The following is an 11,987-nucleotide window of genomic DNA, read 5'->3' as shown; positions in this document are numbered from 1 at the left end:
CATTCTTGCACTGCATTGTCAGATTTTAAGCCACAGTTGGCATGGCATGGCATGGTCAGGCTTTTGCTTGTTCTTATGTAGCTTCTCCCAGTATTTCCTCATATTTTTTATCTTTTGGGTACATTTATTTATCTGCAACTCTACCCTTTGTTAGTAAGGAAACTAATAGGTAAAGTGGACTTTGAGAATGAATCATACCGTTTCAGCTCTGTTCTTGCAATTCAGATAAAACAAAAGCCCGAGATCAGTTAAAGCCATTTCTAAAGACCATTATCAAAGACCATTACTACAAATATATGTGCAATGTTTGCCTATATACAGCATTTAACTAGAAACAAAGCAAATAATTTCTGAACTATTCAGTGAAATGATGTTAAATGATGAAAAACGCATAACCTTCCCCCCATTCCCAACCCTGACCGCAAACACTGATATTTTATGCATAAACATAAAAGCACTTAACTCATTGAGGGGTGTGTTGGAACATTGGACGTGCTTTATTTCAGAACTCTTCACAATTTATTTAAACATCTCACATATACAAAATAGGTACAATAAACGTTCTGTTTGTTTGAGAGAGATAAAGAGGCCTCTTTTACCCATTGGAACGGGGAGAAATATACTTAAAGAATTAACACTGGGACTGAGGAAAATAAAAGTAGAGGGGGAGAGACGATGTTACCAAACTAAAAAAATGAAACAAAAGGAAACAAAACAAAACAAACAACTGGAATGGTCCACCTGCTTAACGAGGGGGTTATCAGCAAGACAACTCTGTATCCAAGACAGCACAATGCAGTACAGTAAAGTGGTTTCCCTTGCAGTTTGCACATATAGCACCGTAATACTGCTTCAAGTTTTTGCGCCACATAATACTGAGCTTAGCACCTTTGACAGGGGGCTAACCGAGGCCTTCCGACTCGTACGTTTAGGATGTGTGGGTCAGACTTTAACACAGACGAGGTAGCTTAAACCTTTGGAAGCTGTGGTTTTAAACTTCCTCCTCAGAAAATACACAAGGACCACAGTTGACATGTGATTCTTCCTGATTTTTATTACACTTTTCTTATTTTACAAACGATGGCATGTCCCCTTGACAAGGTGTTCCCTGTACGTCTCAGGCTGCTGTGTTAATTTGCATTGCACCATGCTCCATTCAGTCCAATTTTGTCTTCACCAATAGGCCCCAGTTTAAGCAGTTTTAGATGAGTAGAAAGAGTGAACATTTGGTATCAAAAAAACAGAGGAAAGGCGTTTCATTTTTTATTTTATTTTATCGTGGGTCCATTCATTTGAAACAGACTGGGCCAATGTCCAAACCAAATTCCTGATCGTCTCCACCGATGTCCATTGGTGCGATGTCAAGGATGGGGAGGCGAGTTGGTTTTGTCGTTCTGTACTCGATGACTGTCTTACCCCACTGGCCAGTGTGTCTCTGCAGTGTCAGAAAATTGCAACACACATTTTACAAAGGATGGAGCCATATAACATGTCTTGTTATTACAGATTGATTCAGAAAACTACTGAGAAAGGTATCTTCTAGGTTTGGTCTTGGTCTCTAATTAATTAATTAATAAGACAATAAAAGGAAGACTACTGTGGCCACAACAGTGAAGGATAAGTGCCTAATTATTAATAGAAATGCATGGCTGTGGGAAGTAGCCTGAGTAAATTAACTTTGGCTTTGTAAAGGCGGCATGAAGGTATCAGGACACTTCTAGAAAATGCAATCTGGGTCTTTATGCTAAATCTATTTAGCATGCTCTTTTAGAAAAATAATTTTAATATATTTCCCTAAGATAATATCCATCAATTAATTAATTCATATTCTATTATTCATATACATCCATTTTTTGATTGTGTGATGTGATGGGATGTGTGGTGTCATGTGGGTTGGTGTGGTGGATTTGTTCCGTTGTGATTTGTGGTTTTATGTGTTTGTATGTGGCATGATGTGATATGACTGTATGTAATGTGATGTGCATAATGTGATGTGAAAGGCTGAGGAACGTACAGTGCAGCCATCCTCCAGCACGTTGTAGGTGAAGCGGCTGTTGCCCTCTGCCCTCAGTTCCACATCATTGGAGCCCATCAGCCGAACGGCCTTCTTCAGGTCACCGCTCTCAGCGTCCATGTAGGCGATGCTGTTCCTGCAGTGGTAGGTGATGTTCTGGGAGGCGCGGTTGGCCAGCAGGCGCATGAAGGCCAGTTGTGTGGCCATGGACTGAGTGCTAATGGTCTCATCATTGTATGTGAACTGAAAATATGAAGGAAAAAATATTAGAATATAAACAATATTTTAATCTATAATAGCTAAGATATTTGCTAAGATATAAGTGTTATTGAAAAGTAGTTGCCCTGAAAACATTTAACAAAGCTGACGATTCATTTCCGGTATACTGGTATATCACAGTGTCTGGGAGATCTTTGTAGCCAAAGATGATGTCATTTACAACTGCCTCTATCATATGTATATTAAGAGTACTGTAAAATCAAATTTGTAAATCAGCTACTGTGTCCATTTTAAACAAATTAAAATGAAGGTTCATTCCTAGGGATTTTAAAAGCAGCTGTTCACTCAATGCACCTCTGAGCCACCGTTGATCGTCTCGCCAAAGAAGACGTGTGTCTTCTCGCTGCTCCTGTACCAGTTCTTGCGGTCGATGCTGGCAGGCTTGGGGTGGATGCAGGTCTCTCCAGTGGAGAAGTCGCAGTAGGCCTGGATAGCGTCCGAGATGCAGCCCTCATTGGGATCGATCCAGTAAAATCCTGCAGAGGGCGAATGGCTCACATTTGTCCAGCTCTCAGCATGGCCTCCATGTCATGTTTATGTTAAAAGGTTCTTCATTACTGGATGTTGTGACATGAAGAGCTTTTGGGGATAACTAATTTGACCAGGTCACACCACACTTTTATTATTTGTTTTTAATAGAATGATACTCTCTTATAGGTTTAATAAACCTCTCCTCTCAGGGTCAGAAGAGGGTGGAGACTGAAGTATGAATTTAGGTTATGGTATACTCCCTTCACAAAGGGTTTCCCAAAGGCTCCTCTGTAACATGGAAGGGCCCTATCTAGTTCCAGGGTTCTTGACAGGCAAAATGGTTAAATCTGGGAGCTTTCCATATTTTCACACCAACCATACAGGGTCCCATAAAGAACTTAAAGGGTTGGATACAAGCCAAAGAACCCTTTTTTCCTGAAAGTGTAGTTTTTAGGTTATATTTTTATGGTTTTATATTTCTCTTCTTGGGGTTTGTAATGAATGTATTGTATATTTAGAATAGTACTTTAGTTATTGGTGAGCACAGTTAACTTGCTCTAGTGGCATCGTTACTTACTGGTCAGGGAATGTTGTTAGCCAGGTATGGGTCATTAATCAACTTCTGTTTCCCTTATGTTCTAAGTCACTCTGGATAATTTTCGGCTAAATAAATATAATGGATGTAATGTAAATGTACAATGTAAATGAGGGGACTAGGACATAAATCCTTCTTCTTCAGGAGGTGGGAGGGAGCTCACCGGTGGTCCAATCTGGGTGGCCGAGCCTGATGTCACGGCAGGTGCGAGCAGGGTTCTTCTTTGAGCCTTCTGGGGAGAGAATGCTATCGATCTGGGTGCTAAGAGACTTTATTGTGGCATCGACCTCGTAGTCCTTAGCTCTGAGGGCTCCCTGGTCAGCTCTGTACTCATCATAACCGCCAAATTCATAGCCATTGCCAGCAGGACCAGGAGGGCCAGGAATACCAGGGGATCCAGGGGGGCCCTGTAATCAGGCACAGTGATATTAGATCTGATTCTCCCCAGGGCTCACACCCAAGACAGACATGGCTTCCGTAGTGTTTTATAACAGTTATAAAACAGTTTTTGTTCCAGAACTAGAGACACTAGAAATGAAATATAGATGTTTATACAAGATCTTTCTAGAAGCAACATTTATCTTTATTAAGTTATCAGACACTAATCTAGTTTATGCTATAATTTTTAAAGAATTGTTGAGAATATGGAAACATATGCTTTCATGATTTTCAAAGGTTGTTGGAGTCTGGTGGTATCATTCCATCACACTATTTATTATCTGAACAGCCTATTGGCCTCAAGAATGAAAAAGGGTGTGAATGTTGTATATTGACAACACTCTCCACAGAAATTTCCACCGTGAAGAGATCCAGCCAAAACCCAAACAATTTCCGTGTACAGATAAATCTTTCTTTGTTTCCTTTCATTGAGAGGATGTACTTACAGCTGGGCCCATGTGACCGGGTGGACCGCGGTGGCCGACAGGTCCCACGGGACCGTGAGGGCCAGCTCTGCCGTCCTTTCCGTGGGGACCATGGGGACCAGCTGGGCCCTGAGAGAGAACAAGAGGCAGGGGACTTTAAAGATACCTACTTATGGAATATTATGCATACATTACTGTCAGATTTAAAGACTGAGGATATGCTTTATTCTTTATGCCATCTCACAGGCAAATAAGAGAGCACATGTACACATGTACTGTATGTACTGACATAGCAGGATTATACAGTATACATGACAAGTGTGATCCAATATAACAGTATGTAACGTACCGCTAAATTGTTTCAGTCTTTATGAGGAAAAAAAGGAAAACCAAAGTCTGTTCACTTTCTTTTATTCGGAAGCTTAATGCTACTGCGATAAAACCCTGCAAAAATGCACGTTTGTAGTGAAAACAGTTTTAACAATGATTGATGGTAAGGTTTAAAAAGCAGTTTGGTAAATAAGAAGTGATAAAAAGACACCCGTTAGGTTTCGTTTGAAAGTGTTCAGAGGCTTTCGATGGATTCAGGGTGATATTTTAGGAAACCTTCCCATAGACACTTACTCTGGGACCGGAGGGGCCAGCAGGACCTGCAGAACCTTGCTCACCAGACATACCCTGCATTACAGAAGTGGGTGAGTTACAGACACCTAACAGAGGTCATGTATACAGATAAGGAACCACTGAGTCATTTTTGAACAGTAAAAATCAGGGGAAACTTCCACAATATGAATGGACTAAAAACGCATTTTCATGCGAAGCTTGTCTGGCGGGTTGGTTTGTATTAAGTGGCACTCACAGCTGGCCCGTTCATTCCCTGCATACCGGGGAATCCACGCAGTCCCTTCATGCCTCTGTCTCCCTTGTATCCAGGCCCACCCTTCTCACCACGAGCTCCGGCAGGACCCTGAAACACAGAGACACACAAAAGGCATAAAGTACTGGACCAGGACTCCTACATAACCTGCTCAGCAATTAAGTCAATCTCCAGCCCTGCGCACAGTGAGCTGTATGGAAAGCACATATATGCATTATGATATATGCTATCTAATATGGTATATTTATATATAAATAATGCAACGTTGGTGGCACCAATGGCTTGGATACTTACAACAGCACCTGCGGCACCAGCGGGGCCAACAAGTCCAACAGCACCAGAAGGACCCTATAGAGAGGCAGATGACACTTTTGAAATTCACAATTTAGGAATGTACCGTCATAACGCTGCGGGTCCTGGACATCATATAATGTGACATCATTATAACTTGTCTGCTGAGATCATAATCCTCTGGTCTGTTGAATCTCTCTGTGTCCAAATCTTATCTACCTCTTCTTGTTTTCTCTTTACTCCACTCCAAACATTAGACCGAAAGGTCTGCAACCAAACCCAAGCCCGACCGGATCCGACAAGGTATCTGTTTCAGGCTGGGTTCATGTCATTTTTTTCATAGACTTTTTCCAGTAGCTAAAACGTGTTACTGTGCCTCAGATGAGAACAGACAGACAGGCAGATCTGAAGACAGGCAGGGGTGACAACTCAATCTGAGATGTTTTCAGAATGGCTACATTAATAGGTATACTAGGTCTCTGAATTATTTTGGTAGAGAGGGAAACTCACAGGCTCTCCACGGTTTCCAGGTCTGCCCATAGCACCAGTGTGCCCCACAGCTCCGGGAGCTCCAGCTAAGCCCAGAGCACCATGAGCTCCAGGCTCTCCACGATCGCCCTGCAGAGACGCAGCAAGGAAAATATTTAACCACGATTTCACTAAAGTTTTACTCAAGTTATGTAATAAGAAATATTTTGGTAACACTTTACTAGAACCCTTTGACATAAGGCTGGCAAGACACTGTCACAAGATGGTATAATAATTTGTCAGTTTATGTTATGATGTAAAACTGTCATACTTTTATTGGTAAATGTTATGACAGATGTTACTGTCATAACATATCCCAATAAAATTGATGACAGTTTTATGTCATTTGACAGAAACTGATATCATCATGCCACCTTATGGCAGCTGTTATGCCTTATGTTGGAGGGTACAAGTGTTACAAATACTTCTCATACATTTATCAAATATATACTTTAAAGCACATCAGAGGAGCTTTATAATTTATTATACCAAATAATAATTATAACTAAATTATCATTACTACAAAAATCTTTATTATTATCTAACTTTATATGTTCAGTTAAGGACAGACACAAAGAAACAAGCTGTAGTATTACTCCAAGTGCAATTATGAATGATTTTCTAAGGGGTTACTACCCTTCATGTAAACCTGTAATACAAGTAAATTCAGTAATTCAGTCATTTATTTTGTATTCGGCTGTTCCATGTCACCTTAATGCCAGCAGCACCAGGTCGGCCTGGGGGACCATCATTACCAGGGCTACCCTGAGGACAAAAAGTAAATAATGTTATTCCTACGATGACATGCATGGATCCAGCTCGACGGACATTGTGGTGATGTGCTAATGGGTGAAATCAATGGAGGCATTACATTTATAATATTGATGGTCATCCTGTTTCCTAATGGACCTGATAGGTCAACTTATGGGTACAATAGATACTTAATGGTGTAGAGCGAGTTTCTCACCTCACGGCCAGCATCTCCAGGAGCGCCAGTCATGCCAGGCATACCAGTGTTACCAGCGGGACCACGGGGACCAGGAGCTCCAGCTGGGCCTAACCGACCGGGCTCACCCTGAACCACACAGTGCACAAGTGTTAGCACTGAATGCACACATTTCTTGGAGAGCTTATCATGGTAATATGATGTTCCTGCTGTACTGCATGTTCAGTAATCCATTCATTGATCTTTTATATACAAAATGGTGCCTATAAAGTGTTGAAGAGTTAAATGCTTTAACAAATCCTTAAAATCATGACCTTTACCAAAAGATATTTTCAGAAAATAGTCTGCATTAAGCTTTCCACAGTGGAAGGGAGGGGACTGATACTGCTATCTGTCATTAGAATTTGTTTATCCACTGTACTCACCACTGCCCCAGAGCCACCAGGAAGACCACGGTCACCTCTTGAGCCAGGAAGACCAACAAAGCCCTGAGAACCAAGCACACCCTGGGGTCCAGGGGAGCCAGCAGGACCCTAGTGGGGGGGGGGGGGGGGATGATAATGAACATGAGGTAACAAGGCAATACAAAAACACCTGCCACTGGTGGGATTTCCAGCGAAAGTGATTCTCTGAAGCGAGAGATGGCACATCTGCCATAACAACAGTAATGATGGATCTGTGAAACAAGCCAAACTTCATATCAGTTGTGGCTTCTAAATGTAAAAGTACACCTGCCCAACCTTCAGGAAAAGTGCTACTTTGGATATTCCAAGTGTACACTCAAATCACAGATACTTGCAAGCCATTTTTAACAAGTGGAAGTGATTTAAATGTCGAGGGGAAATATGTCTGTCTTGGCCTTATAAATGTCATAGAATTGCTTTTAACCGGATACTATGGCAAAGGAGAGGAATACTGAGTAAGAGTGAAGGGTTAGAAAGTACATGTTCACTTACTGGAGTACCCGCCTGTCCAGGGGCTCCCTTTTCTCCCTGCATACCAGGAGGGCCAACCATACCAGTAGGTCCCTGGGCACCACCTGGGCCAGGATCACCACGAGGACCACGGGGGCCTTCCTTCCCAGCAGCACCCGTGGGGCCAGGGGGTCCAGCAATGCCCTGTGTGTACATGATGGAGGAACGCCACATTACTGAGGACACATATCAAATGCGAACAGCAGTGTGGTAAGAGATCCAGGCTCATATTCAGAAGAACGTAGATCTGCATAAATCTCAAGTATGGCACCACTGCTCTATACTTGAGCATAGGCCTAAACTTTCTAAGGTAATATCCAACTATGTAGATAGTTTTACATAATTCTATGCATTAAACTATGTAAATTGCTCTGGATACGGCTCTACAAAGTCAGTAAGTAAGCATACTCAATATTGAAAGATGTGTATCAATGCTGCATTCTTCAAGCATACACTGAATGTCAAGCTGCTGATATTACTGTACTCAGCTGTTTACATGTAAGGCCTGATTTTGCTCATATACAGTAAATTAGGACAAGCAACAAAAGACCAGTGAAGTGGGCAATGCAGTCCTTTTTTAATTTCTTCTGGAGCTCTACATTGGTCTTCTACATAACTGGAAAGTGTATTATGTGGGTGGTATGAAATGTTACATTGAAAGCAGTGATACTCACAGCTGGGCCGGAAGCTCCAGCGCGTCCAGCAGGGCCAGGGAACCCAGTCAGACCCTGGGATGGAAAGAAACACAGGTGATCACCAACAGGCCATGTCCTCTCTGGTGAGCCTCTGAAAACTAGCCACATCTCTAAAACAGTTACTTACAGTGGGACCGGCATCACCACGGGCGCCTGGGGGTCCACCAGGACCAGCTGGGCCCTGAGGAGAGGAGAAAAACATGCTAAAGCCCAATCACTCAGGCAACAAACAATGCAACAAAAAGTATGGGAACGTTACTTTGGAGGATCTATATTTTACATTATATAGACTTCTGATTTATAGTACATTATTATTTTAATGATCCAATGTTATTTCTTATTCCAAAATTTGAATTGCCAAATGTGGCTCTAGGTACTACTACTGTGCCACCCACATCCACAAGAGGAGCGCAGCAGGGGAAATGTTGCAGGTAACATGGTACTACAGAACATTTGGACCATTTTTAATAACTGTTAAAATGTCAGAGCATTGTTGGGATGAACTAATACACCATAACTTAAGGAACCCTGAGATCATAAACTCACTCTAACTTGAAGATTAAACCAACTGTCTATCCCCACCGATATACATGTGTCTGCAGAAATGTGAACATTTCCCATCCTCAGTGAACAGTAATAACAGGATGATAATAAAATGAAGCCTCACAGCAGGTCCAGAGTTTCCGGCAGGGCCAGCAGGACCAGGGGCGCCAAGTTCTCCCTTAGCCCCAGCGACACCTTTCTCTCCTCTGGCACCAGCCTGGCCACTGCTACCCTGTGGAGGACACAAGACACATACCACTTCAGCAAACAGGTACACACCAACAAATTCTAATAGCACAGTAAGCTGAGCATGGTTGGAGCGACAGATATGAATAAATAAAATGATATATAAAAAAATACAAAGATATGAATGTGTGTGACTGCATAGGTATGTGAACACGGGAGGGATCTTACAGTAGTTTCTTGTTGGGAATATGTCCAATTAAGAAGGCAACATAGCCTGGCCTGGGACATTTATCCCTCCAAATAGTGAACACACAGTCCACAATATTTATAAGTGAGAAGCTTAAGTATATCAGATCTTTATGTTGCAGTCTGTATGTTCTGTTGATTGTAGCTTGTGCGTGAGTACTCACGGGGGGACCAGCAAAGCCAGCAGATCCTGCAGGACCACGTTCACCACGCTCTCCCTAGAACAGAGAAACCAAAGATATTCTAATCCAGTCCAAATCAGCATGAGCATGTTCAGGAATATAAAATATGTAAGGAACTAGTACATTTCACACTAACACCAAACACATAATTCATAATGCATGGAACAGCCCTATTTGTATTTGATGTCGAGACTTCAAGACCAAACTGCATACAGTGTTAGCCACTCTAGATGAACCTCAAAATGAATAGCTAATCTAGAATGAATAGCCTGTTCTTGCACTTGTCCTCTTTATTTATTTACCTTTTTTCTTTCTCTATGGATAACCAAATCCCGATATTTGTAGGCTCATCCAAAAGCCTGTCCAAATGCTGCAACATCCTCAATCAATCCATAAGAGCATGGACGAGTGTCCTTCAAAATACATGCAGCCAGCTGGTGCTTCTTTTCACTTTTCTGTCCACCACGTAATGAGCAGGTGAGCTGCATTGGCGCAGACAGTCTACAGTTGTCGGACTGACCAGCAACAGTCCTGCTAACTGAAACCCACCCTCTCTGGCTGATGCTACGGCCAATTTGGATTGTCCTATGGCCCTTAGTCACTGCATGGCAATGGTGAAACTGTGGGGCAAGTTGCTTCACAGAGGTTTTGCAGAGGTACAGGTGACCTTGTTGAAATACTTACAGGTGCACCACGAACACCAGGAGGTCCAGCTGGGCCAGAAGAACCACTCTCACCCTAAAACACAGAAGAACTCCAAATACATTACACTGATCAAGCGCAGAGACCACAACCACACAACCCACTGACTTCAACTGACCTCACTGACATTGATGTTAACTAATTAGGTGACTAAGTGTGCTTTTTCTCCTAACTAATAAGTAATCATTGACGGCTGTTGAGCACATGTGCTAAGCTGCATCTTAAATAACAAATGAAAATTTGAGGTGAAAACCATATTGTAACTTAACTTTAATGATAGAGCCTATACGATATATGCACACTGCTTCCCCATTTAAACTGTGACCAGTTCTGAGATGAAATATCATTTAACTGAAAGAAAAGAGATTTACTACATCACGGATTAGTAATTATCAGTTATTGCAGAACAGATAACAGCTGGAGCTAACCTGTCAGGATAGCTACATTCTATGAGCTAGTTCTGTAGTTTTGTGACAGATTCAAACTGCATATTGGCTTAAGTCAAATTTCATATATACTACATACATATATATATATATATACATAGATTTTTTACTTTAGATGTTTTATGGCTTTCCAGCTGGCGGGATCTCATTTGTCTTATGATACATTATGGGATCGCATTTGCCTCATGATCTATTGGCTATAGCCGATCCGCATACTACAGAAACATTTTCTAAAGATGAAATGAGTTTTTCTTGTAGGATTCTCTGACTCATTAACTGAGAGAAAATTAATATGTAAGAGTTGTTGAATCAAGCATAAATATCCATTGTCATGGCATTTTGTTTTTCTAACAACACTTATTCCTCAGCACAAGATTCCCAGGTAAAATGTACCTTTTCACCATTAGCACCAGAAGGTCCAGGGGGTCCGCTGGGTCCAGGAGCACCCTGAGAGAGAAAGGGTAGGACTTTTGTTCAGCTTGAATATATTTTCTTTAAATAAGGGGACACATCATTTAACATACAATAATGTTGTTACACAAGAAGAGTACTTACACGACCGCCATCTCTGCCAACGTTACCCTCTGGTCCTCTGTGTCCAAGCTCTCCCTAATGGCCAAAAACAAAGACTTTTAGCTTTAAATATCTTTAGACTTATTCTGTGGTAACTAAGCCATAAAATAGTCTTATTCTGTAGTAGTAAGCCTTAATGTCGCCATCTTATTTCACTGATTGCAATGCTCTGGTTTACAACCACTAGCATATTGACTGGCACTGAACGAAGATTGATCACCTTCTCGCCTTTAGATCCAGGGGTGCCGGCTGCACCACGCTCACCGGGCATTCCGGAGGGTCCTTGGGGTCCAGCATTACCAGCGAGTCCGGCAAGACCGGGCTCACCCTGAAGGTCAGATGAACACAGTCAGTCACCTGGCCAAACATCCGTCCATCCATCCATCCACCCAGGCAGCCTTGCATTCACTAACTGCAGTACCACATCATAAGCAGGGTGGCACTCGGCTTCCAGAGCAGAGCTTAGTATCCAGGTTCAGTTCGAGGGTGGTACATTTTCTTAAGGCACCCTTGTTCAGAGTGTCTTAAATTTTATATATTATATATTTATGCATATTATTATATATTTATCTCTTA

General features: G+C 41.9%; 1 protein-coding gene across 1 annotated transcript in view; it reads right to left on the bottom strand.

Annotated features, from left to right (window-relative positions):
• Positions 1 to 474: 474 nt before the first annotated feature.
• LOC135260851 (collagen alpha-2(I) chain-like) overlaps positions 475 to 11,987 on the bottom strand; it is a 33,386-nt gene continuing 21,873 nt past the window's right edge. Inside the window, exons 30-50 of the mRNA XM_064346495.1 lie at positions 11,632 to 11,739; positions 11,394 to 11,447; positions 11,232 to 11,285; positions 10,375 to 10,428; positions 9,673 to 9,726; positions 9,201 to 9,308; positions 8,661 to 8,714; positions 8,513 to 8,566; positions 7,821 to 7,982; positions 7,290 to 7,397; positions 6,886 to 6,993; positions 6,630 to 6,683; positions 5,901 to 6,008; positions 5,394 to 5,447; positions 5,082 to 5,189; positions 4,847 to 4,900; positions 4,244 to 4,351; positions 3,523 to 3,766; positions 2,588 to 2,769; positions 2,015 to 2,257; positions 475 to 1,435 (exon numbers count right to left, since the gene is read on the bottom strand). Coding sequence (XP_064202565.1) covers positions 1,289 to 1,435; positions 2,015 to 2,257; positions 2,588 to 2,769; positions 3,523 to 3,766; positions 4,244 to 4,351; positions 4,847 to 4,900; positions 5,082 to 5,189; positions 5,394 to 5,447; positions 5,901 to 6,008; positions 6,630 to 6,683; positions 6,886 to 6,993; positions 7,290 to 7,397; positions 7,821 to 7,982; positions 8,513 to 8,566; positions 8,661 to 8,714; positions 9,201 to 9,308; positions 9,673 to 9,726; positions 10,375 to 10,428; positions 11,232 to 11,285; positions 11,394 to 11,447; positions 11,632 to 11,739 — 2,220 coding nt within the window. The 3' untranslated portion in view covers positions 475 to 1,288. The remainder of the gene's footprint in view (positions 1,436 to 2,014; positions 2,258 to 2,587; positions 2,770 to 3,522; positions 3,767 to 4,243; positions 4,352 to 4,846; positions 4,901 to 5,081; positions 5,190 to 5,393; positions 5,448 to 5,900; positions 6,009 to 6,629; positions 6,684 to 6,885; positions 6,994 to 7,289; positions 7,398 to 7,820; positions 7,983 to 8,512; positions 8,567 to 8,660; positions 8,715 to 9,200; positions 9,309 to 9,672; positions 9,727 to 10,374; positions 10,429 to 11,231; positions 11,286 to 11,393; positions 11,448 to 11,631; positions 11,740 to 11,987) is intronic.

This window comes from Anguilla rostrata, chromosome 1 (genome assembly GCF_018555375.3).
Source record: "Anguilla rostrata isolate EN2019 chromosome 1, ASM1855537v3, whole genome shotgun sequence".
In the NCBI taxonomy this organism is placed as follows: domain Eukaryota; kingdom Metazoa; phylum Chordata; class Actinopteri; order Anguilliformes; family Anguillidae; genus Anguilla; species Anguilla rostrata.
This window is presented reverse-complemented; position numbering and strand designations above follow the sequence as displayed.